The following is a 27,565-nucleotide window of genomic DNA, read 5'->3' on the forward strand; positions in this document are numbered from 1 at the left end:
AACAAGATAATGCTAACCTTCCTGACGAGATTACACAAAGCGCGGCGAAATCCTACATAACATTTCGCTTCTCCTGATCGGAGCAAAAAGATTACAAAAGAGTATATGTACAGCATGGAGTGGGCCAGGTTCAACCTTTTCAGGCAATAATTTAGCCTCCATTGCATCAGGAAAGTTGCGCTAGACAATGAAATAAAAAAAGTTTCCGCAGAAAGTGGTTGCTCTGCAGTTGTATTGGTCATTAGTGACACCGTATATACACGGTTCAAACAAGTCAGTGTCATAACACGCACGTTACGATGACGTTGGAGAGCATGCTACGTAGACGTCAATAAACTATCACTGAAGTATCAACGCTGTCGCATTTCAAAGTTCATGGGAACATTTTTAAGTACACATGTAAAAGATGAAGCCTGTGCAGTTTAGGCAATTTATGCAAATCAAAGCACAAAAAAAAAAAATTCAACCAGCTCTACTTCGCGAACACTGTCGAAACAGCGAAGCTGATGCTTCTCCATCAGGCTATCATAATTTCATGTTTTTCAAGTCCTCTCTTCAATGGCGCTTAGCTTCGGTCGCTCTTGCGTGAACATCGCGGTTAGCTCGGCGGCGACATGCCCGTTCCCGCGTCAGCGTCGGGCGGCTTCTTTCTCGGAAGCAGTCTAGGCCATATTTAAAGTGCAAACTCACGAAGAACCAACGCCATCCGTTATACTCCACCGAGACTCTCACTGACCTACCCCTCGCAAAACGGCTGGATTCCTCCGCTGAGCCTCGCTCTCGCTCATCTTGAAGCACCTCTAATTGGTTCGCTCTTTCCGCAAGGCCTCACTCTCCCCCTTCCTGGCGCGCCTCTCATTGGTTCACCCGTCAAGCTTCACATTCGCCCCTCTCGGTACGGCGCAGCCCCCCCCCCCCCCAACCTACGGAACCCCATTCTCGCCACACTGCGATACCACGTGATCAGCGCTACGCCATCGGACGTAGAACAGCTTCGCTACTAAAGGTGCCTTCTTCGCAGTGGGTGAGACAATATATAGTGCAATGAAATGTCTTTTATACGTGACACTCTCGAAAGCAGAGAGTCACGCGAAAACGTACCTTGTCTATGCGCTCCTGGAGGTCTCGGTAGCGATGCAATAGATCCATACGCTGCCGGAGCTTCTCCTGAAAGTCCGCGCACATGCGCTCCAGCTCCACGCACTTGGGCTCGATTGAATCGACGGCGTAGTGGCCACCCATGATGAGCTCGCGGCCGGTCTGCCTCAGCTGCTCCGCTTTATCAAGGTCCTCCTGCACCAGCGGTTCGTAAATGACAATGTGTACAGACGTACGCCTGAATGCAAAATTTACGGGACGTAGTCGTCACTGGTAATACAAATTTCTGCTATATTAGTGCATGGCGCTTCTGACCTAGCGGGTAACTGCGTAGATCGCAAGAACCACTACAGGCTGGAACATTAGGTTGGAGGTTATGTTCCCACACAAAGTGTGAATATATAGATCTCTCGAAAATTTCGCGTCCCGAAAGCTTTTACCTTGCATACGTCAGCTTAGCTGTGTGGTGTTTTGTCTTGAAGACAAAACGGAAATATAAAGGTGTGGTTTATAGTCCTGTGGCAATGTTGTGCAAGGAACTTTCTTGTCCGTCGCGGAGTCATACAGTTTACGACTGCTTCGCGACCACCTTGCAGCATTTCTGCCATCGTTGCAAAGTTTTACTTTTCCTTTTCACGATAAGTAGACGTCGCTCCAATAGCCTCAGTTCCCTTTCGTTAATTATGCGCCCGTGTTTTGCTGCAGACGTCTGTATATGCTGCTTATGCGAGCATTAAGGATCAGAATGAATATCCTTAACGTACAAGTCACAACTCATTGTGTCATCTGATCCATGTCTCATGGTCAAAGTAGAATGCCCAAACAGATGTACGCTGTATTTACCGGTCATTACTCTCGGGATAAAAACAATTTTCTTTCACTCGAAGACAAAATATCTGCTTTGCTTAATAGATAACAGAAACTACTAGTTTCCACAAAAATTACTAAACGTTCACAAAGGCTGCTAGAATTTTCTGTAAACCATTTCTGTGCTGTTCAAGAGCGCCAAAAAATACGAACAATTTGTCGCTGTTGAACTTCGTGGCACAAAGTTTGTATTTTTCCTAATCAAAGGGCTAATACGTCTTGGTACTGACTCTGCACATTGAGCGAGAGAATTTACAAAGCTTTCTTGTAGCCCTCTCACCAGCGCGGCACTCGCACTGAAACTGAAACGAAGGCGTTATCGTGAAGCGTCAAGGCTAGGCACTTTGTCTCGCAGCGTAAGAAAGAACGAGTAATTAGGTGTTAAAATGTCTCGTCCGTTATCTTGTTACTTACGTCTGCTATCTGTGATATTGTTATGTTGTCGCCCTTAGTTACGCGACGAATCCGCTCGTCTTGCCATATAGAAGCCTGTCTGCAACGACATGCACTAAACGTACGCGCCCTGAAGGCGTGTATGAGCGTTAAAAGAGACAGGGTGCGCAAACACGGGCACAAGAGAGCAGTCAAGACACCACAAACGAACAACTGAAAAGGCGCACAGCAGCGAAAAAGAAGGTACACAAAAACTTAGCTGCGCATACCCCGGCAAGAGGCGATTCCTATCGATCTGGCACGCGTGGTGGTCTACGTGAGAGGTAACAGTTCAGGCATATTTGATTTCTTTTTATGCAAGGTAATCGACGGTTGGCTCACGCATGCGCTACCACTGACTTCTCTCTTGTGTTCGCGCGCCCTGTCTCTTTAACACGAATGCCTATCAAGCAGCTCTGCTCTGTCATTCTAAGTGTGTATTACCTCGGCGAGCGCTCGAAACTCGTCCATCTGGTGAAGCAGGGTGTCGACTTGGGAGACCGAGTCGCCGACCGCCTGCATGTCGGCCAGGTCTCGCGCGTTGGCCGCCATGTTGGTCTGCAGCTCGCGGAACTCCTGCTCAAACTTGCGCAGCTCGAGACACTCGTTGAGGCGCTTCTGGTGCGCGCTCCAGAAGGCGTCGAAGCCGTGCTCGGCGCTGTGCAGCTGCTGCAGCAGCCGCTCGACGGCGCACACGTTGACGAGCCTCTGGGCGGTCGCGGACGAGGAACCTGGAGCCCCGAGCGCCCGGTCGGCGGGTGCCGGCGACGGCGGTCGCACGCAGCGCAGCAGCTGATGGCCGTGCTGCGACGCGTTCAGCAGGTCCTCCTTCAGCTCCTGGTACTGGCCTCCTTGGGCGCGCAGCAGCTCCACGGTCGAACCGACGTCGTTGGGCAACTCGGTGTCACGGAGCCGCTGCGTCGCCTCGCGCACGCACTCAGTCACTTCCTTCAGGCTGCCGGTGAACATCTCCACCGCCTGCAAAGAGAACGTTTCACAACCTACATCTCCTGCCTGATGTCCAACTAGTCACCATTATTAAGGAGACAACAAAACGGAGACACCGATGCCTGAATGCGGCGTATCGTATAGCTAAGGGCTGCGCCAGGGTATTTCCCCTTAAGTGAAACAGGGTGGGGGTGGTGCATGCGAGAGGTCCTTCAGAGGTGGCAGAGGCTAGAGCACTTCGATAGCAGCCGCAGTTCTATCGGTCACCTTAACCGGGGCACCTCTGAAGGAACCAGCACCACAGGAAAGGAGGTGGGCAAGATATCAGGAAGGCTTCTGCTCATTTTCCTCCCCTAATTCCCAAGATGCGCCGCTGCTTGTATCGTGACGAGCTATAACCTTATTCACGCTGAATTGAGCATGTAATAACTGGATAAATGTAACATACAAATATCAATGTACAGTCGTCAGCAAGCTTAACTAGAACGCTCCGCAGCGTGGCCTGGACTGCTTTGACTGATGCCTGCCGCGAAGCGCTGGGCGCTGTCGCCGAGAAAATACCTCGGTATGCTTGGATAGTACGTCGGCATGCATTGTATAACATCTCGGCAACAGAACCCAAATCTACGCGGCGCTGGCGTCAATCAAACCGTTTCAGGACACGTTGCGGAGCGCTCGAGTTAAGCTTGCTGACAACTGTACATATGGTAGCTCCACTGCTAAACGGAACTCGTTAGCGGTTAGAACGTGATGAAGTGTTAGTTGTGAAGTCGGGAAATGTCTAGCTATGTGGATCCTGAGCGCAGCATTAGATATCTTAGACGAAGAAAGCACGCACCATTCGTTGCTCCATCCACCGTTCGTGGTCGTAGGGTATCAGTCCACCGAGGTCTTCCGTCAGCTGGCCGGGATCAATGTACTCGTGCAGCTCTTCTAAGTTATTGCACATGACTAACTGCAAGAGAAATTAAAAAAAAGAAAGACACCAGACAATAAATATAGCATCAAAGGTAAGGTCGATCCTTAGACTTTCCTTCATCCGTGTCTGCTAGCAATTGCCCCCAGTCTATCTATATACGATTTTATTTTCGATTCATGGGCGCCGCCATCTTGGACTGATAAGCGATTGTTCTGCCTGCTTTTAGGTCGTAATATGAAATGATCATGGTCATGAAACGTTGAATGTACCGGCCCAAGCGTTTTCGTGCGTGCGAGTTCACCATAGCACTGTTTGTTTATTTGATACGGATACAAAACTGCAACGTTATCAGTCCAAGATGGCGGCGCTTGAGCGTGCCCGGAAAATGGTGGATACACGTCCTCTAAGTCACCACACTAGCGACTATTGGTTGGCTTATGGTATTTAATGTCCCAAAGCGGCTCAAGCTCTAAGAGACGACGTAGTGATCATTTCGATGAGATGGCAGAATCATGGACGCGAGCGGACGCACGCACGCGCACACCTCTGTCATGGCTTCCCTCACGCCACTTTCTGTAGATGTCCCCCATTCTGTAGATGGCGCCTAAGTCTCCCACTGCGCGAAAGGCAGAGAGCCTCCTGGCCTCCTGTCTCCCGAACTGCCGTCACTGCTACGAGACCAATATATATATATATATATATATATATATATATACCCCCTATGATCCCGAGCAAGCCCCCCCTCCTTTACGGCGAAAGATAATCCGGTAAGATTTGGAGGGGGGGGGGGGGGAGGGGCGCTTGCCGGAAAAGCCGCTCAGAAGCCGCACCCCCGTGCTTCTAATGAAATGCTTTATTGAACACGCATGAATTCACTGTTTTTATGAACCTCATCAGGTAATTATTCTTCTTTATCCGGTGAGGTGAATTGTTTCATTCAATCTTTTGACTGAATGAAACAATGAAAATGGCGGGAGGGGATTATATATATATATATATATATATATATATATATATATATATATATATATATATATATATATGTACACGCACGCACGTGCACACACACGCACACACACACACACACACACACACACACACACACCACACACGCACACACACACACACACACACACACACACACACACACACACACACACACACACACACACACACACACACACACACACACAGATTCTGCACAAAGTAAAAACTTCCTACGGAGAGTACAAGCTACGATCAAGTACGCTGCTTCCCAAAGCAAGACTTCCGAAACCAATTAAGTCGAGACGGAAAGAATGCCGATGTTGAATCCGGTTAAAACAAGCTTGTCGAGCGATAGCAGCAACTACCGCGGAAAGCATGCCGCGGCGATTTCCCGCGCATCGCCACCCCAACGCGCCAAGCATCGGCACGCTCCGGCGCGGTGATCACGTGACAGGAGTTGAGGTCTCGAGGCGCGTGCCCGCCGGTGCGCGGCTCTCACCGACCGACGGAAAGGAGTGAGCGGGAGAGGAGAAAAAAATCGACATTGCACATGTCCGTTGCTATGATGACACACGTGTGAGGAGGCTCAGATTCAAGGTCAAATGCATGCATAAGAACGTTTTCTGGAAAAACGCCACAAAAGAAAAAACGTAGACAAGAAGGAGAGGGAAAGATACACAGCGCTGCAAAGCACGACTCCCTGAAATTTCTTGATCTTAACCTTCGATTTAAGGGTTCTGATATTTGCTGGTGTTATGAACGCGATCAGCGAAACCAATTCTTAACTTCGGAGCGGCCCACTCAAAGGCGGTAATAAGGGGCATCGCTTTCACATGCCTAAGGTCCCCTCTGGAAAAATCATGCCAGCATTTGCTGGGCTCTAGTGTTGCACAGCAAGTAGCAAGACTTGAAGAAGCAGGGTTCCCAGCTAGCATACTCGTGGCTGTCTGACATGTTGATTAGAGTTACACAGGAGGTCGATGCCGATGTCAAAAAAAAAAAAAGAAAAACTTTGCAGTCATTCTTTATGCGCATAAACTTGCACATGGGGTAAAAAATGCTGGTTTCCGCTACGGAGTCAATGCTGTTTCCAAGGCTCCCGATAAATTAGCGCTCTGGTTACAAAAAAAAAAAAGCAGAGGAAGCAGATAAGCCTGATGTTAGAAAGTCTGCTGCGAGCCATAGAAATAAGTACGTTACATGTGCAGTCGGAGTTGCTTATCGCATCCCATTATCTTGTGGTTTTTGCTATATTGGACAGACGGGCCGCTGTGTTAACAAACGGCTGCGCGAGCACTGTGTCTTTACAGAATGATTCACCTTCTCATTTGGCATCTCACTGCGCCTCGTGCGGTTGTACACCCGGTTTTTATAACACCATTGTACTGTTTAAGCACTTGACCAGTTCACGCGAGAAGTCTCGGAAGCCTTTAACACTAGCAAGTCTAGTGAATCTTGTGTTAGCCAGCCCTTGGTGATGTTGCACAAAAAAAGGTTCTCTTTTATCGATGAGCGTATCACTTAAATTTTTTTTTCTGAAATTGACCTCACTTGACATGCGCAGTTTCAAGCTTATACAAGTTCAACAGCGCAGTGCGTCTTTCCCTCTCCTTCTTGTCCATGTTTTTTTAGCATTGTTTTTCTTTAAATATGTATGTGCACCAATTAGCCCAACTAGCCAGTTTGATACAAAACGTTTTCTGGGTTGGCACCAGGAGGAGTAGAGCTAGCGCTCTAAAAAAAAAAGAAACATGGAGGAGCCTAGTGCGAAATTTGCCACATTGACAGGTTCACAAGAACCGAAGAGCGGGAAGGGTACGGTCTGCACTGAGATACAGAGAGAGAGAGAGAGAGAGAGAAAAAGAAAGAAAGCCACTTACCCTAAACTTGAACTCCTCTTTGAATAACTTGTTGCTGACTTCGGACAGCGCTTTTTGTAAGAATCCCACAGGCTTGAGAACAAACACTACTTGTATGACGCCTGGGAAATACCCCTGAAATCGAAAAAAAAAAACCGCTATTTTGTCGTACCAGAAGAACTTATTGTCACGATGAAGCGTTCTCGTAGGGTTCATTTCGCTCTTAACAAGAACTAAACACTTTATTTATGCTTAGCTTTTTATTTTATCCTTTTAGTCGTTTCTTCTAGCTGTGAGTCAGAGGCGGCGAGTAATTTAGGCAGCCAAACATTCCATTTTGTTACAGTTAATCACAAGGACATCACACACAGCTATCAACACAAGTAACGCACTGCTTGTCTTGCTAAATGCTTTTTGGGTCCTTAGAACTAAAAATACCATCATTTCATAGGTCAGATGTACGAGTATAATGGTAGCCATTCCACTTCGATAAGCAGATAATTAACAAATGCGTTGATGTTTAAATAGGATATCGCGCACTGAGTACACATCGAAAATTTAACCAAAGAGAAAAGTAGGCTTGAGCGCCACGGCACACAGCGTCTAAACGATTTAGTCATTGACCGCGACGCAGAGGCCCCTATAGGACTTACTGAGATCTTGAGCAATACAGTCTTGACAGAGTTCCACTTGTCCTTCCTCCTGTCCACAACCAGTACAAAACCTAACTCAGCGTCTTGTGGTCTGAAAGAAAGTGCATGAAAGTATACAGTGTAAGGTGCATGCGTTTACGTGCTTCTCTTGATTTCCACCGTTTAAAACTGCCGCGTCATCACACGTATTTTTTGCCAGAGATACGCACCTCCAATAAAGAACAGTAAATTTCGGTACATGGACATTCTGATACACGAACTTCGATGTCACTTAATTTTCTCGCTGTTCAGTATGCCTGACGAAGTCTGGACATATGTATAGAAAACCAGCGGAGCCAGCACACGTGAATGCGAGCAGAAGCGAGGTGCGCAACTGGGTAATAATTTTAAGCCTCTTGAACGTCCCTCTATAAGCTCGCACAACCTAAACCTTCTTACATTGAAACCAAGAATTGACTCTTACAAACACGACTATTTTCCCTCAACAATTGAACGTTGGAATGCACCGCCCGTAAATATCGCTCTTCAGCCCGTGGTCGATTTTCTGCCTGTAATCGTTTCGTGATGTTAACGCCACTCCTGTAATTATAATCCACGATGTGCTGCACTACGTAAAGGATAAATAACTTTAGTTAATTAGTTAATTAAGATGACATCTACATTTGTATTTGAGCAGCCGTGAAGGCTCGACGTCTCATTTACAGAACGAGATTTATTCCGCAAACGCAAATAAACCAGTTTCGAAATCTCAGGTCACTTGTAACAGTCGAGTGGAAAATTTCGTGTTTCCCTCTTACAATGCTCGTGGAAACACGCCGGGATTCGTGCACGCGAAAAAGAACACCGTAACGCGCACACAAGCCCGCGCGCTGTAACGTGTACAGGCACAGGCACTGGCAGATGCAGAGACAAACACACAAGTGCGGTAGTTGGCATCTGCGACACTTCTACACTTCGGGTGAAATTTTAATGAGCATCGCGGGCGCAGCAGCTGCTGTGTAGGACAACTGCGCGTCGGCTCAGCTTCCTATAATATTCTGCTGGGGTTCAACTTTGTCGAGACGCAAAACTCTATCGCAGTATTAATTAAAACCCCGGCAACTGGTGAAGCAAAAGAACATATATATATATATATATATATATATATATATATATATATATATATATATATATATATATATATATATAATGCCGACAGCGAAAAGCCGGATAGTCCTTGGCAGCGGTTCATGTTCGCGCTTGCATAAACAGATACAAAGAAACCGAAAGAGGCGAAGGGGGATCAAGAGATCAGCGCCAGCCATGGGAACAGCGAAAAAAAAAAAGAGAACAGTGGTAGAACCCTGAAAACGTGGAGGACGAGGGCGTCGGCAGCAGAAGCGGCAGAGACCGCCCACCCCTGGAACGAGCATAGCAGCTCTGAAAACGAGCAGGGCCCGTGTCGGCGTGGGCTGCGCATCACTTTGCGCGCTCCGTCGCGCCGAGCACCGGCGCGTGATCTCGCTTACACACTCCCTCGAAACGCGGAGGGAAAGGAGCGTGCGTGCACTGTCAAGCCGTGTACGAGACGAGAGAGTGAGGATGGGGGGAAGGGTCCCTCTCACTACATCGGTGCAGCGCTGCCCAAGCAACGGACGATCTTGTTCAGGATTCACTGGCGCCGCCATCCCAAGTTCTTACACAATTGATCTCACAGTTTTCTACGTCGTGACGTGAAAATAAAAAAATACGTAAGTCGCGAAACTCCAATTCAATCCTTAGTCGTTTTCATACGCATGAGAGAACTGCGGTACCGTGTAATTGGTTGTTGCGTATTCAAAACGGCAACGTTAACAGCCCGACATAATAGCGCATAAACGCGTTCGTAAAATAGTCTATAATGGGGCTTGTTTTCTTTCGGCCAATCAGGAAACGAATCCGTAAAGCCGCCCTCCAGAAACGACGTCACTACAATTGCCGCTATCTTGGTTATCTTCTTATTGCACAGTACTTTGTTTTGTTTTTGTTTTGTTTTTTTATTGCAATTAGCCAGCGGGTGAGCATCTCACATAAGATCTCGCTCTGACGCTTCATATTTCGGGTGCCGCAAATTGTTTGTGAACATGAGCCTTTCAGCTACGGCTATCGACCTAACTGTTTCTTGCCTTACTTTGTCGTTTGCATGATTAAACATAAATGTATGAAGCGAAAATAAACAGATCGTCGATTAAACTAATTTCGCTCTTCATCGTTTGCGCCAGACTCCAAGTTCAACAGCGATGAACGCTATTATCGAGTCGAGACTGAGTGAGCGTGGGTGTATGGTATGAAGTATAGTGCCCGTCCTCGCGAACGTATGCAAACGTAAAAAGCGATACGAGGCAGAGAAAAGGAGTTGTGTTCTAGTAAAGCCGCGCGAAGCACAGCGGGGCGATGACTTCCAACTTGGAGAGACAGGCAACTTACAAAGGAACACTTGTCAGATACTGCATAAGCCTCCTGTAATCCTCATCGGAGAGGCTGCAAAAGGCACCGCTGTCCGGAAATGTCAGCACCGGGTACCCCTCGCATGTTCGGCCCCCTGCGTGAGAAAAACAAGAAACGGTGAGGAGGAGGAGAAAGTGGAGAAGGAGGAAAGAGACGAGACGTTCTGCCGGCGACCCACTCTCGCTGGCGAGACGAACGCAGTTGGTTCTGACGCCCGGCGCTGAAGCGTGTCCGAAGAAATGTCGCGACGGGTTTTGCGTCGGGAAACGCGTGACAACGCATTCAACGACGAAGCAGCGAGCCCAAACTGCTGCCGCCCGCATACCAAAACGACCTGTTGCAATTTATTTTACGTCTCTTCTCCGTATAGCGGCCGTCACGTGAGGACGCGGCCTTCGTCGCTTGGTCGATTGGAAGTCGTGGACGTGCGGATGGCCGCTCCCTATACGTTGGTTCAATTCTAAATCTATCTCGTGTTCCTGCATCCACCTACTCCCAACACAGTGGCGCTGGACTGTGCTCCCTTAGGGCCTTCATAAGATGTCGCCGCCTTTCATATCCTCTAAAGACCTGGCAGAAACTCCCCCTGGGGGAACTGTCAAATAGTGCGTGGGCATAACTTGTAATTACATTAAATTACGAACACATATCAAAACTAGCTGACATTAGCAATTAAATAGCCAACACTGACAGAAATTACCCATCATTAGCCAGTACTAGACGAAATTTAGCCAACGGAGCCGATATTAACCACTAGTAGCCAAAAATAAATGACTAAACGACATTAGCAGCCAACGGTAGCGATAAATAGCCAGTGCTTGCGGACATGAACCACTATAAGTTTAGCCAATATTCGCTGACACTGACCTGTGCTAAGCGCTGCTGGAAGTCCGCGAATGATTGCAGTCCGCCAGGAGCTGGTAGTATGCAAGCAAATACAGTAGGACACAACTCCCATCGCCGTCCGCCGCTCTTTCAAAATCGAGGGAGTGGGGCATAGTACACTAATACGTGCTCTCACACACGACATAGTTACTTGTGGCCGCTGCACTGTCTTGCTTGCTTTTAGCACCAACTGAAGGATATAGTCACTTATAGCACAATTTATCATCATCATCATCATCAGCCTGTCTACGCCCACTGCAGGGCAAGGGCCTCTTCCATGTTCCGCCAATCAAGCCGGTCCTGTGCTTTCTGCTGCCACGTTATACCTACAAACTTCTTAATCTCATCTACCCACCTAATTTTCTGTCTCCCCCTCACGCGTTTGCCATCTCTTGGAATCCAGTCAGTCACCCTTAATGAACACCGGTTATCCTGCCGACGTGCTACGTGCCCGGCCCATATCCATTTCTTCTTGATTTCAACTATGATATCCTTAACCCCCGTTTGTTCCCAGCACATTGCTACTCCATTAAATGCTTAAGACACTGCGATCGTTTCCTCTAGGGAAATTCGCCGCCGCAACTTTCTTTTATACAGTTGTTTCGCGGCTTGAAAAGCAAATAAGGGGCAGTTAAGCGAACAAAGGCCAGAATAACCCAACATTTTTTTTCTCTTTGAATTCCTTTCATTTGCGCGCTTCGACACTCGGTTACACATCAGCGTTATTAACAAGGTGGACATGTCGTTGGCAGCGCATAATATGAGTGATACATAGTTAAACGGAAAGAAAACGCATTTCATCAATTGCAGGCACATTGATTTGAAAGCATTCGACGTAATTTAACAAGCATACACATTACAGCTGTATCACGAGGGTCAAGAAAAATTAATTGGGCCTGGATTACATAGTCCGCGAAATCAAGCCAAGCACTCAATAATAAATTCGCTTGTTCTTGTTTTTTTTTCTTTACGGCGCTAATGAAGAGATTCTATCAAGCAGTGTGAACACCACAAAGTTTATGTAAACAAAACGGCAGCGACGACCTATATTCAAGACGCTGGCGAGTGCAATGGTGTAGCATATAAAACTAAAAGCTTTTTTTCCCATCCCACAGTAAGATGATACGTGTGAGGTTACGCAAGGTGACGATAGTTTATGGGTAAGTCCAGCGAGAATTCTGATCATTTGCTCAAGAAAGACAAATACTATATGGATTCGTCTTACCTGAAGACAACACTGAATTGCCTCTCTGTTTTTTTTTTTGTTCTTTTGTTATGTGATGTTTACGAGATGGTAGAGCCTTTAAATGGCGCCGGCTACTGCAACCCTTCGCCGTTACTTAATTCCTCGACTTCTTTTTATTTTTTTTTTTGTCGGGTGACAAATCATTTACGTAAAAAAAAAAAAAAAGAAAGCCCGAGAGAAGAGAATACCAAAGGGTTTCTCGTAGCTCTCAGAAATCTTCGGCGCCGCATATCTCGCTCGCCTTTCAGCTTTCCTTCTACGCTATGGCAGTATCGCTAGCATATGAGAGAGAGAGGTTTATTTACAGAAAGGCAGAGAGGTCGGCCTGAGCGATAGTATGCTCTAGCCTGCTACTCTACACCGGGGGTGGGGAAAGGGGAGAAAAAAGAATGATGGATGACGATGGTAAGTAAGGGAGGTGAGTATGTACAGTCCCGTCTAGGTGGTGCAGTGCTATTTGAATATAACGTTACACGTCACTATGCGCAAAAAAATATCGACAGTACAGCAGCAACCTCGGTATGACATCGTCTTAACAAGGTTCCCTACGTGATTTCTTTTCGTTTCCTCGTTACGGGATGAACGGAACGAAGAACGCTGAGTCACGCTCCTTGTTACAGACGCCGGTCGATTCTGCTGGCTGCCGGAACCATCGGCGCAAGGCACGTCCTTATTAAGCGACCTTCGTCAGGCCGGTCACGTAAAGCGTTTGCGCTCGATGCCCGGTTTCGGTGTTTCGTCTTTTTTTCCTCGTTTCTTACGTCTTCGTTGTTGGTTTTTTGCCTCTCGTATCTTTCACGGATACGCTCCAGCGAGCCAAGGGACACATCGTGCTAAAACCAATCTCGTTACCCGACCCAGAGGCTTAAACCGTTTTGTGCCCGAAATGAGCGTTGAGCAAGAGTTATACAATTTCCCGCTAAGAGGATACGGGTCCGGGATTTAGGAAGATGATGGAGGGAAATTATGCGATCAAAATGCCTTTTATTATTTTTTTTGTGACGAACGCTATCAGTCTAGGTGAAAGGAGACATTTTAAGACATAAGACGACAGATGGGCGACAGTTGTTGGCCGAAGAGACATGCAAAGAGATAGAATCGTAAAGCAAAACGGTATAAGGTAGTTTTGCCTATACACCTAATGCTCGTCAAGGGGCCCTAATATCAGACGCTCTTCTGTTTGCCGTGTACAGAGCGCCCGAAAAATCGCACACACTTCCGCATTCCCGATCATTAAATAATAAAGCAGAAAAACTCAAGACATATATACGTATTTATCAAAAGATTAGCGCATGCCATTTTAATGCATAATAAACCGTTCCGACAACTACACTTTACAGGGTTTCTTTTTTCTTTATTCAGGGCTCTCGTTGCAATTCTAGAATAGATGGGGCTTCGTCGCTGATCATATGTCTAATTGTTACCAACCCTGAAACTAACCATAGCTTCACGAATATTCCAAAAACAAGCAACGAAATGAATTTATGTACTTCTAGGTTTTTTGGTGAAGCCCTGCTCACGCTGTACTGAACAAAACTATCGAATAGTCCCGCTGTCCTGAATGTAATCGGTAGGAGTATCGCAAATGCAATAGGTACTCTTAGCGATTTATAATTAAATTTAAACTAAACGTTATCGATATGTTATCGAAAGATACCTTGTGCCTGCTGGAACGTATGGGAGAGTATGAAAAAGAAGGACATCGTTATTACCACAATCAAGTAATCTTTAAACAGGAACAACAGCCATGTAAATCGCCATCTACTTGAATCCGCGTAATTTCGTTTCGAGGGGTGCAAAGATAAATCGTTAGAATATCTAAATTTGGGCAAAAGTTCATTTTACTAGTGATCAGACGTATAAGCAACGGCGTCTCGCTTGCCTCTCGTGTTTGGCGGGTATTACAAGGCTCCCACCCACGCAATACGTAGAGCAACGAAGCCAAAAAGGCTATGATCGACAAGTGCTTGCGACGAGAAATTCTGACAGGCTGTTTCATACGAAGCCCAGGCAAGTGACGTAACATGGAATATAACTCCGAGCTGCCTCAAAAACGACAGAACAAGCGCTCACCTGTCAGGATAACGTGCTTCCCTTTCAGGACGTCCGCCACGTCCCGCACCGTCAGGGCAGGCCCGCCTTCCATCGTGTCATCTGAAACGGGAGGAACCGAACGAATACGTCAGCGATAGAGCGTCTAACGCAATGACAATCACACGTACGCCAGGCAAGCGACTTTTTCCGCGCGAGAAATAGAAAAAAAGATATTAGAAAGCATATGTCTGCGTGCTTTCCAGCAGCCTCAAAGGCGCGACAACAACCCGGCAAGAATGCTGGCCCGTGCCGTTCCCTCGCCGCAAGCAATGGTGCGTGCTTGACAATGCGTCGAAATGGGTTTTGGTTAACCTATATGGGAGCATGTGTGAAAAGATGCGCCTGTGACAGGCACTAAGTTGCATACCGATACTGACGCGTCGTGCGCACTTCCTGGAAGAGTTTTAACCGGAAACGAAGCGAAATTCTTTCCGAGTGGTCTCCCGCGAGGGTCGAGTCCGGCCCGCAGTTATGACGCACAGCGACAGCGCCGTGATGCAGAAAGTGTCACTCAGAGACGCGTTGCACAGCCGCGACGAACAAAAGAGACGAAGTTGTGCTGCTCCCTTGGGGAGCAGCCGCAGCATCTGAGAAGGACCTCGACACCAATACGGCGCGGTATACGGCGTTGCTCAAGGCGACGCACGCGGCGTGACACTACTTAGAAGCGTTTGTGGCGCGCTTGAGGGTCTTCAACCTGCTTCGCTGGCTGTAACCGTGGCTTCCGCCGGCGCACAATTGCAGGGTCCACATTTCGAACAGCTTCGTACTTCGTACAAAAGACCCAAGGGCGATCACGCAGCTGCTATGAAAGTCATTATTGGTAAAGTCTGAATCACACTTGTCTAGAGCGGTCGAGCGCGTGGCTGTGGACGCTGGCGCCGTCCGCAGCTGCTGCCTCGCTTTAGCTACAAGCTCCCGTTCATGCTTGAATTATTGCACAAGGATCTAACGTGCGGTATGACTATGTTTGGTACCATTACGGTGTCGGTCTCTGCATATTTTTGCAAAAAAAAAAAAAAAAATTACAGCATATCCACGGGTGAATGATGAAGAGCTTGGGCGAAGCTCCTGAAGCAATCATGGTCTCGGGATTCGCTTCTCGCTGAGCCCGTTTCGCAGCGGCGTCCTTGGCGCGCACCGTCACGGAATCCGCCTGGCTACCGCCAAGCGAGCGCCCGCCGCTGCGCATCGTCCATGCTTCAACGATCCGACACGTACGGCGGCGATCCAGGAGAATGAGAGAGGCGCTCGCTCCCTGCGCATCCCCGCGCAGCCCGCGCAGCAGCCAATCGGAGAGCAGCGGCACCTCCAGCGCCATCTAGTGTCGATTCACACAAGCGCAATATTGCACATAATTCTATTGGACCAACGCCATCTAGGAAATGAGACGAGAAATGGTGATGACGACACAGATTGTGTACAGCGCCATCTAGAATATCGTCCCTGAACTGCAGTTTGTATGTACTTCTATGAGACAGCGCCATCTATTGCATCATACGGGAGATCCGTTTACGCCGGACAACGGAGACGTGACAAGGTTAGACTAAGAGGAGCTGCGCCCCTAAAAAAAAAAAAAAGGTACGGCGGCTGACGCGGCCGACGCGGCCGACTGGCCACTCTAGACAAGTGTTATTCAGATTGTACAGCGATTTTCGCTAACCTTCGTGTATGCGGTCTTCGGATGTTCATGTTGCGCTGTTGAACCGCTTTATCATCGGAAATTTCGAAAAAACTATTTCCTTAAACAGCTGAAAGGCGGCAATTTCTTGCGCCTTCATAATTGCTTCAGTCGGCAACGCGACATTTTGTTCACTATGTTTAATGCGACGTAGTGAAGCCAGTGAAAATCAGCAGTATACGAAGTTTCGAGATGCACATGCATGTGACGCATGAACCATGTAGCGAAGCTACATGGTTCATGTTGGAAACAATGACATCGCACAGGCCCTGCGAGAGCGAACTAATCTACTATACTTCGTCGGAGTGACACGTGCCAATGCTATCGAGCACAAAAAGCGTGTCTGTAGATTGCAACATCCCGCTACTCCGCATTGACCACCACTGGCCTTTCAGGAGTTCTCATTGTTCATTGCCGCCACTTGCTTGGAAATCTCAATTTCCTCGACGGGGTTTAACATGTGGCAGTGCTTGCGTATTTTTGTCTCCGATGATAATTGGCCATAAAAATTGTTCTTAATGCTAATTATCGCCATCTTTCCCCTTTCCCATCATACACCCACTGCCATGGGGCGAGTTGTACCTTCGTCCTTTCTTTTGCCATTTTCTTATATTAAACTTACTTTAGTATTATCTAGATTTACTCCAACAATGTGCTTGATTGGGCTGGTTGGGGCTGCATGGTAAACGAAGAATAAAAACGGCGCTAAACACGGGACGAGAAGAGGACACATACACGGCGCTGACTTTTAGTCCTTAACCAAAATTAATTTTCATTGTAATAACTTGCAAAATTTGCAGTCCCTTCAGTATGTTCACACACTCTACCACATGGTCTCAGCGTGTAACAAGAATCCACGAACGAGGCCTATCCACTCACCAAAAGAGGCTGACACAGCTGACAATCCCAAATCCTCAGGACCAGCCACAGCTGGTGAACGGGGCTAGGCTACAAGCTCGAGCTCACGCTACTTGGACTGAGGTGGCCGAACACCTCCGGGCATAAACAGTCTGGTCTGGGAATTAAGGTTCAATTCTAACTATCTCTCTATCTCTCTCATTGTAGTAATAGACCATTAGATTGCGGGAACATGTTTTTTTTCGTTTATGCGCTAAAAATTCTAGCTATGCTTGGGCTTCGTTTCCTTTTTTTTATTTCTCCCTCTCTGAAGGCGCACTGAAATATACCTCTGTTTTTCATTCAGTTCTACGAAATTAGATTTCTTCGTAAAGGTACTGCACTTTACGCATACTTGCTTCGCGCACTCCTGCTCCGGAGTCGTCGGCAGGAGTCAACGCCCTTTTTCCAACTAGGCAAAAAATGAACATATCTCGTAAACCCCTCCCGCCTCGAAGACGTTCAACAGCCGCGCTTCCTTCGACGAGCCGCCACGTCGACCTCCGAAGTTGTGCGCGGAAGCATCTCGGGCACGGCGCGCCACTTCAAGTATAAGCATGCACAAACAGCCTGAAGGAAGGAAGGAAAAAGAAGACGCGGAAGAGGCCGCCACCGCTCACATTTCCGCCGACGAAACGTTACACAATACCTCCCTCATCTCGACGACCACGCGAAGAGGAGAACCCCGCTGGCACGCTTCACTACACCAATATACGACGAGCGCCTGCGCGTTTTGTAACTCGGTACACAATACTATATACCCCTCCCTCTTTTCGCTTCTCTCGAGGACATGGTGCTGCGGCAGACGCGGCCCCGATCCCGATGTATGTACTACGCGCACGCCGCACCCGTGCGCGAGCCCACACACGCACGCGCACAGATAGCGGGCAGACACGACCGCACGGCACGGAGCCCAAATGGAATTCCCGCTATAGGGAACGCACTGGGCGCGCGCGATTCCGTCCATTCTCGGCGGTGGCACGCATTCGGCGGTTATGTTCTTTTCCCGCTCTCTCTCTCTCTCTTTATCGTTCTCTTCCTCAGCGGGAGATGCGGCTCGCACTTGCACCATTGTGGTGGTCGCGGTAGCTCCGGAAGGCGCCGTATAGAAATGGACGACGCACCCGGCAACGTCGATGGACCGAGGAGACCCGCGAGGTCGCCCCGATCACCGAACTCGAACGGGCGACGTCGGAATGACCCAGTCGCATACGCCGCCAGATCGTGTGCGCATATGGACGGCGTTCTACACGCGCTTAAACAACGAAGTTTTGCACGCGTGAGCGAGGCCGAATCAATATGTGCCGCTGCACGGAAGACTGCGGGCAGCGGCTGCTATAGGTCACGTGTACACGACACAATTTTTTGTACTTCCCCTCTGTAGCGCGATTTTGCGTGGGGCATCGCGCTGAATCCTATGTAAGACGGTGAAGCGCTGCTGCGGCTGCTGCTGGGTGAGCTCGGCGCGGTCGTTGTAGCAAAAAGGGTGTCACAGGGTTGTTTTTTTTTTCGCCCAGGCGGTATATGCGAGCATGTGGCGAGAAGGAAAATTTCAAGGCTGTGACGTGCGTGCAGTTGGGGCTACGAGAGGACACACGCGTGTTGAAAGCTCGTGAGTGCAGGCAAAAAAAAAAAAGAAAAATGATTGCTCTGCTGTGGTGCTGCCTAGTACAGGAACACACAGTATAAAATAAATAAGAAAACATCCTGCAATAAGATAACAAGCTTCCAGTGGAGAATCAGCTTGAGCACTGGGAGAAAGAACAAAATCGTATACGGTGAGAAGCATCCAAGTGAGGAGGATTTTACGCACGAGCTCTTACGAGATTCTGTCGCAACTTGATTAAGAATGTTTCTTTCGAAACTAAACCACGGGTACCGATGTGTGCCTAACATTCTCCGCGACATCCACACGACAGTAGATAACATGCGAATGAGAATGGGTAGCTTAATGTGCATATGCAAACAAGCCCCAAGGCTCTCCTCACTAATTTCAGTATTGAAGGCCCATCGCTATCAAAATAGAGCGACGACGGATAATGCCGAATGCGCTTGTGAATGATGGTGTCACCGCACAGCCAAACAAAGAAAAGCAACGATCATTTTCTAATTTCAAAAGTTATGTAACTAATGGCGCAGAGTGGGAAGACAAAAACGGCACGACACTTCCCCTAAAAGCGTCAATGTTTTAAGAAGTACTTGAACCCCAGTTTTCGATTTATTAATTATTTGCTTTCAAGCGTGAGAGAGAAAACAAAATAGGGGAACTTGAACTTGATTGGGGAGCCGCCGGCTAACCTTAATCATTTTCCCCAGGACGTTTCGATAAAAGTTCTTTTCACTGTCACTTGATAAAATAAAATGCCACAATTTAAATCAAATGGCACTTTGCTTCATTTTAACCTGGCGTATAAAACGAAGGTTCGCTATTTCTCTGCATTGATGCCTTCAAATACTTCTTCGAACGTTGCCTCGTAAGGCTACAATTTCAATAGGATCAGGCTGAGAAAGACGCGCAGAGACGTGTCCCCTCTGTCAACTCAATCGTTTGTAATCAGAACAGCGGACACAATCAGCGCACATATATTATGCCCATGTTTACGGAATCACCACACATTCCGCCCCAAACGCCAGATAAACAACCTTCCCCGTATACACACTGTCGTTCAGTTTTTCTCAAGTTCCGCAACGCGCACGGATTTATTCATTGCCAGTCCACACCTACATTTTATAGGTAAATGGGGGGGGCGCCGCTCGTCCGTAAGGCAAGTTCGAGCGGACGGCAACAGTCATTCAATGGGGATGGTTCTCTTTCAATGTTACAGCGACCGGATAGAAAGAAATTCCTCTTCTAAATCGCCGCCTCCCCTGAAAATTACACGATGCGGTCAAAACGGGGCAGAGAGTTCAGGAGCGAGAGAAGGCTGGCGTTCGGAAAACAGCGGCAGGCCGCGATTCATCGCACCACCACCGCCGCCGCGGCGAGCGATTGGGAGAGAGGCACATCGAAAGTGGAAGAGAGAAAATGCACGCGTGGGCGGCATCAGCCGAAGAACTATTTTTTGAACTGGTGTCTCGGCCTTCCCTGCACGCGGGGCACGCTCGGAATGACCCTGACCATTATGGATCGGCCAGCGCCGGGTTGCGCATCGGACTCTTCGCCGCCGCCACTACTATATACCGGACAGAGCGGGGCGGACCTTTCTGTGCGATTCAAATGCTCCGTACTCATTTACTCGGCGTCATAACGTGCTAATTATGTCCAGCGCAAAGAAACAAAGGCAAAAGAAAGACACATAAACGACATAGACTGGCGGTTTATATACAAGCCAATTCCCTTCGTCTAGGCACAACCTTAGCGACAACCAACAGGTAATGAAGCCAAGGGGGGTACAGGGGACATTATTTGTAGTCTTTTAACGGTGTTGTAGAAATTATGATATAAATGTGAAGACAAGTTAAGAAAAACGAGCTCTCAAATTCCGTTCTTTCATCCCTCCGCATTCGTTTTCCTTGCGCTGCACGTACTTAGTATATATCAAGACATGTACCAACCAGCCCACCAGCGTGTTCTTCCAGTCATAACGTGCGTTTGCCATCCGCGCCCTGGCAGAATTAAAACATTTCCGTATTTAAAGTCCCGGCAAGAAAGAAATGCAGCAGAAATAAAGAGAACAGTAAAAGCTTGAGACCACGAAGCTAAACCTAGCTCTAACTACAGAGTAACCTGCCTATATACCTCCCTTGGTTGTTTAAAAAGCACCTATACACCAAGACACGACAGGGAAGGCCGTATAGCCACTTTCGCTCGAGCGTTACGCGAATAAGTTACAACAAATACACACGGCTAATTCACTGGAGTAAGCGTTTTTTTTTTTTTTTTGCCATTATCGCAGTCCATATACGAGCGCCTTTCTCTTCTCTTTCAGCCGCTCACTGGGGCCCAAAATACAGAACGGCCTCGCCCACGGCCTCAGTTCTCGTGGTGTGCGCACGCAGTGTCGGCCAGCGCCGCTCTCAAAATCCCCCTTCCCCTCTTTTTGCCTGCCGCCGCTGTCGCCCAGGCGTTTCCTGAATTACAGCGGTTGCGGGTCACTCCGCAGCTATGTAGCAGAAGCAGCAGCAGCAGCAGCAATAGGCCCGCTTGCCCTTTTTGTCATGCGTATAGTCTTCTGCTGTGGCCTCGATTTTCAGAAGTACTAAACGAGCTCGCATGCAAAACCAGCGTAAAGGTTTCCCGGTGTGAGTAGCTCATTAGCCCCAACCGGTTATTATGAGAACGCTGGCTACAACAAATCTCTTGGATGCTATAGTGCAAGCCTGCGGCGGCCGTAAGCACTGTTTGCCTGGAATTAGTGAGAATGTGTAGAACACTGTATATATGATCAGAACGGGACATTAAAATTTTTGAGTCCTAATGGTAGTACTGAATAACTGAAGAGGGCATGCTTTTCGTGTTGGTGGCTTTTCGCGGCACGCAGGAATGATGGCAGCTGCAACAAGTGGCACGGAAATAACGTGAAATAAACTTTATTGGCCATCGTCAGCTATTGGGTACCAGGCCGCCATAATTAAGAGTATTAAACTAAGGCGGTTTTAAAATGTATGTATGTAGTTCGCACTTTAAATAAAGATGAGTGTAATGAGTACGATGTACTCACTTGAAAACAATATAAGGCGATAGAAAAAGTGAACGTTAAGACGACAAAGTGCACCCAGCCGCCGACGACGCTATAGAACAATCGGACGTGTTCTCACAAATCGTTGAAACACCCACTGAAATTACCTTAAGAGGACAGGTCAAACGCTGCTGAATTATACGATGACCTGTGCCATTCGGGGTGCATAACGAAGCGTATAAAACGTCCTTTATGGCCCATGCGACCGGAACGCAGGCGCACGGCGACAAGAAAACGCTGTACGTTTGACCCGAACAGGGTATACAAAGCGATTGTGCTACATATTCGCCTCATATTGTGCTTCCATTCATTGCATCGCTGTTGCAACACATGCCGATTGATTTTTTTTAATTTTTTTAATTTTATTTACAAAATACTGCAGGCCATGTGGCCAATGCAGGAGGGGCAGGGTACAACATAAATACACGTACAATGCACAATTTAGTATCATAAACAAGTCAGGTAAAGATAAAAACAACTCTAAATAAAAAATAATTAGGAAATAGTGAGGAAGTAATTCTGTATTGATTCAGTCGAGTCCAGATGATCAAAAAGTATCAGGTTCCATTCTTCTATGGTGCGCGGAAAAAAAAAGAATATTTAAAGAGTTTAGATCTGGCAACATAAGGGGAGAGTGTGAGGGAATGGGAATGACGGGTTTTCCTAGTCTCAGAAAGGGTTATGTAAGGACTGGGATTCATAAAAATTTACGATTTAACAAAGAATGGAGGAACTTCAGTCGGGATATTTTACGCCTCATTTGAGGCGTAAAATATCCCGACTGAATCCCGAGGTTTCAACACAAAAACAACTTAGCCACTTACGATTGTCGCCACTGTTTGGGGTCTTTACGCAGTACGCAACGCTACGGAGCTACGAACCAAGCGCCACTTCGTGAGCATCGTCTTCGTCAGCTCGCACAGGCACCGATATCGATAGGTGTATCATGATGTATAGATAGTGTATACTTAACCTCGGAGATCGACCTGGTGCATTAGACATAGATCGATCCTTCCTAATGACAAAGTGAAACAAACTTAAGGCCGTATACGAGCATTACCAAAGACGCCTTCAACTTCTTTTCAATCTCGAAATTTGTTGTTCAGCGATGGTTACATGCAAGCTCAGGAAAAGAGAAAGCAACGGTAAAACAGCTTTTATTATTATTTAGTTAGTTGAAGCGCGACTTCAAGTCTTCAGACCAAGCTGTGATGATATGGGACAATGCAGGAACGGTTTCTGGTCTGTTACAAGCCCAATTTAAAAAAAAACAATTTAGATATTTTTTTTTCTCTAAAGCTGGAACATTCGATTTAGATGTAGAAAAAAGGGGTATATAAATTGTTACTGCAACTAAGTGCTATGCTTCACTAAACGTCGCCAGCTTGTTTGATTGCGAAAGTGGTTTATGCACTCAATCCTGCTATTATTCCAGCACGGGGTGTACATGTACACTGTACACACAAAAAAGACGCAAAGAAAACAAGTACCTATGGCTGTCCCACCTGCTAGCCAAGGAATTTTTTTTTTTCTACAGTTGGGCCCATCGTTTTGTGTTCCTCAGTAAGCGAACTGAGTCATCTTCAACGTGGCTTCAACACGTCATGCAAGCCGCTCTTGTCTGTTCTATAAATTAGGAGTAAGTGCGCCAATTCAGCCTCCATATTTAATAACGCGACATAACTATCTCAACAAGAAACGTTTATAGGGCATAGTGAACCCGCTGCTTCGCCACGTACGCGCATCACGCATAGGTGAAGGCACCGTCACCGACGCCGATTATAGGCGGCCGTCATCGACCTATAGATACTGCGCACAGCACCGCAAACCAGAGCTGCGGCAATCGTCGCCATCGCCACATAAGCACGCGCGTATAGAAAAACACTCGCAAACGGACTGGGTGCGCGGGAGGAAAGAGACGATTAGCATCGACCTGCCGCCCCGTGCCAATACCAGGAGCCCCCACCCCCCACCGGAGCCCCGGAACGCGGCGTGCCCGTATTACGGCGGCGATCGAGCAGCCGCGGTTATTGTTTTGCTGGCACAGGAAGGAAGCCCCGCAATATCGGCATATATACGCGTGGCACAAAACGCGGTCGCTACAAAGCTCGCTCTGCGTGCTCAGCCAATGCAGCCGTTCCTTTTTTTTTTTTTTTTCTTGTGTGTGTGGCTGATTTTGCATGCGCCGGTGCGCTTGCAAAACGAGAGGAAGGAAGTCGGGAAAGTTGCTCTCGTCCGGACTGTTCACACGCAGCGCTTCGCCCTGCTTGTTTAAAGTATACAGCCACGTGGTTCTGCAAACTCTGCCGCCATAATGTTGCCACATAACTTCTTTTTTGCATTGTTTTATTTTGTTTTACGTCCCAAAAGAGACGCCGTAGTGGAGGGCTCCGGAAGTTTCGACCACTTGGGATTCTTTGAAGTGCATCTAAATCTATGCCCACGGGCCTCTAGAATATTGCCTCCATGGGAATGCGGCCGCCACTGCCGCGATTCGATCCCGCGACCCTTTGAGACTTAGCTGTTCACTTTCATTCGCAGTTCGGCCCAATCGTCCTCACGATCTTCGCACGTTCGAATTGGAAACGCAAGCCTTTGTTTTGCCACCATAGTTGACACGTCCACATGAATTATGTCCTTGAGTATTCATAGCATCGTAATCATAACACGTGTCCTTATCAAAAGCCTCAAAAAGAACGCGCTGCCGTCTCACCAAGGATTAAAACCCGGAGTTTACGACGCAGTATACCTATGCCGGAGCTTTTACGAAGTAGTTATATTGCAGTCAACGCCGTTAATGCGGACACCTGTATCGGTTTGAACTCCAAATCGACAAGACCAATCGAACCAACCCAATCGAAGAGATGCACGGATTGCAGACCGTTTCGATCCGCTCCGATTTCCTAACCATGACCTTTCCGCAGCTGAGTTTTCGCAACTTGCCTCTTTCAAACTCACGCTTGCTATTAGTACACTGCTTAAAAAAGGCGCTGATTGGCCAACAGTATCGGCCAAGTGTGATCAATAAACGCGATGGAAATCGAAAACGTTGCCTAAGCTTTCGAATAACGCATTTAGTGCACAGAAAGCATAGCAACTGTCTCAAACCTGCAATGTTCGGAGTGCCGAGCATCGCGTCTAACGAACGTTTATTGAGAACGGAGACACCTAGAGATCAAGTATTACTTATTCTTTTTCATTTGATAACACTGTTTCGGAGCTGTGCTGTGAAAAATAGAAAAAAGGGGCAGTTTTTTTTTTTTTAACGTCCTCATAGAATACGTATCGCGTGAGGAACGTTGGAAGGTTTGTATTTACAATTAGCTGAAACATAAAGCGCTATAGTATTTTCTGTTCAACACTGCGCAAAATGAAACGACGTAATTTTTCTTGTCACACAGAAACATCCACAGGCGTATATCCTCTAATGTCATGGCGGCGCGTTTTTATAAAGCGCTTGAACAGAGCTGCACTGACGACTGTTTTAGCGCCGGTACCGCCGGTCGCGAGGTTGCGTAATATGACGTGGGCATTGGTTTCACTCTCCTCTCTGCCATATATACAATTCAAGCTCGCAACTAGACACTTCCCGCACTCAGCATGCTCAATCAATGACGCGACGCTTCAATGGAGCATGACAATGACAGAAAAGAGGAGAGCTAATTTTTGGCTCCGGAAGCCAACGCGGAAACCACTCATCTGCTGCAAGCGATCGCTGTTGGCACCACTGCACCTCCTCGCCCGGCCTTTCCTCCCTACAACACACGGCCCAAGCGCAACCACGAACGTACGCGCGAATAGACCGACACACGCACATAAATACGCAAGCACGTATAAGGAAAAATCGCACGCAAACGTATACAGAAGCCATGCTGTTAGCCCTGCGCGCTAACGAGGGGGTGAGACGTCCGTCCGGCGCTCCCATTGTTCCAGATGCCAAAGAGAGCCGACCTCTCCGACGACCCTTCCCCCTCATTCCGGCCAGCCTTATACTGCGGCTGCGCTGTATCCACATAGAGCAGAGAGACACCAAGCAGCCATCCACGCAGAAACAAAGGCGACCAGCAGAGCTGCCTTTGCTGCCGCTATGTAACCGCCGTACAAACAGTGGAGCCATCCGTCCACGCGGAGGCGCCCCCCGCAGAACTTCCGCAAGTGGAGGCTCGTCGCCGCAGAAAGGACGTCCGGGCACAGCCTCGCGCTGCGCACACACATATCGTCTCTACCGCTGCGTTGCCAAAATACGGGGGTCCGTGCGAGTAGCAGCGCTGCGCCGGCAACTGGACCTCGCCAGAGAGCCCGTATATATGCTACTATACTACGCTGCATTCGCGCTCTCTCGCTCCGTAACCTTACGACGCCCTTAGCCGCTTCCATTGTAAGCCACCGCGTGTGCTAAAAGAGCCGCCAGGCTGGAATAGAGCGATGATGCCTCGAGGCGCTTTGTATGCTCTGTGGGCAGACCACTATTTATAGAACAGCGATACTTGTGTGCGTGTGTGCGCGTGTGTGTGCGTGCACGCGTGTGTAAAGCAGTGCGAATGCGTGGTAGCGAAGCACGCTTAGGGAGTCTTAGTGAAGCGTGATGGGGGACGCGTTATTCGAATTGGTATTAAGGAGAATGACACAGCCCTTCCACCAGCATCTGCGGTTTTCGGCCCCTGGATAACGCAAGATTGCAGCCTGAATGTGAATGGCAGTGATGAAGTACTACCGAGTTGGAATAGTCGGCTATATCGTCATTATGAAGCATGATTAAAGCACTACGGAAGAAGAATGCATAAGTTAGGGTAGCATAGATTGTAACCATAACTTCATTTACCCCAGCGCTGCAACCACGTTTCATGCAACCGAAACCCTTCAAGGAGAAGACAAGCAGTGTAACTTCTCTGTCAGAAAAACCAACGTGATATATGGGATCAAATTTATAGCATTTTTCCACAAGGAGGACCAGAGAGAGAGAGGGAAAGGAGGAGAAAAAGAAAGGAAAACAAAGGGATGTCATCCACTAAATGTGCTTAGCGCTGGGGTGAGGAAGTGAATGTACTGAAAGACAATGTACGTTATCCGGGTGCACTCTACCAAGAAGCCTATGTGATTGTTGTGACCTGCGCGATTATACTTAGGATCATATTCGTGATGTTCTTTAAGACAGTTTGCCATAAATATACTTGACTAGAACGTCTCTTTTGGACTAAACTGCGACTGAGCTATATTTCGTTCCATGTGCAATCTCAGCACTTCACTTGGAGAGCAAATCAGCTTGTGCTTCATGCACTGCAAAAAGAAAGAAATCACGTGGATTTAAGCGTAAATCTTACCTTCGTACGTAAATTTGCTCGCTTTTTAAACGCTTTATTAAAGCGTAAGAAAATAAAAGACTTACACGCAGCATCATTCCATCTTCAGTGTAAGACTGGCAAGTTGTGCGAAAAAGATGCGACTACGAGCTATTACGACACACGAGCTATGCTAAATGTAGAGTTGGTGTACTAGAGAATAATACAGCGTTGTTTTTCTCCTCGTGGAACGTACGGAATCTTAGTTCGTGTGCGTGTTTGTATGACAGCGTACCCCCGAAATGGAAGTCGAGACGTATCAGCCTCTTAGGCTCCATAATAGACAGCAACAGACCCGAGTCACATAATTAAAGCAGTAACACTGCATATGCGAACGTCAAGATAATGTTTACACAGCTGCTAAGCACGCGATGCACTTATTGCAAGCGTCTTCAGAAAATGACCGATTAGGAGGCTTTCTTACACATGCCAGTTCGCATCAAAGGTCTCATAGACAACGTCACTCCTTTGCTTCCTTTCCACATAACTATCGACATAAGGCGGGACGGGGTGCA

General features: G+C 47.7%; 1 protein-coding gene across 1 annotated transcript in view; it reads right to left on the reverse strand.

The window, feature by feature from the left end:
- Nucleotides 1–27,565, reverse strand: part of LOC119387864 (guanine nucleotide exchange factor DBS) — a 228,448-nt gene that overhangs the window by 53,247 nt on the left and 147,636 nt on the right. Inside the window, exons 2-8 of the mRNA XM_049413720.1 lie at nt 14,434–14,514; nt 10,209–10,323; nt 7,764–7,854; nt 7,132–7,245; nt 4,184–4,300; nt 2,842–3,375; nt 1,102–1,293 (exon numbers count right to left, since the gene is read on the reverse strand). Coding sequence (XP_049269677.1) covers nt 1,102–1,293; nt 2,842–3,375; nt 4,184–4,300; nt 7,132–7,245; nt 7,764–7,854; nt 10,209–10,323; nt 14,434–14,514 — 1,244 coding nt within the window. The remainder of the gene's footprint in view (nt 1–1,101; nt 1,294–2,841; nt 3,376–4,183; nt 4,301–7,131; nt 7,246–7,763; nt 7,855–10,208; nt 10,324–14,433; nt 14,515–27,565) is intronic.

This window comes from Rhipicephalus sanguineus, chromosome 3, assembly GCF_013339695.2.
Source record: "Rhipicephalus sanguineus isolate Rsan-2018 chromosome 3, BIME_Rsan_1.4, whole genome shotgun sequence".
NCBI lineage: Eukaryota > Metazoa > Arthropoda > Arachnida > Ixodida > Ixodidae > Rhipicephalus > Rhipicephalus sanguineus.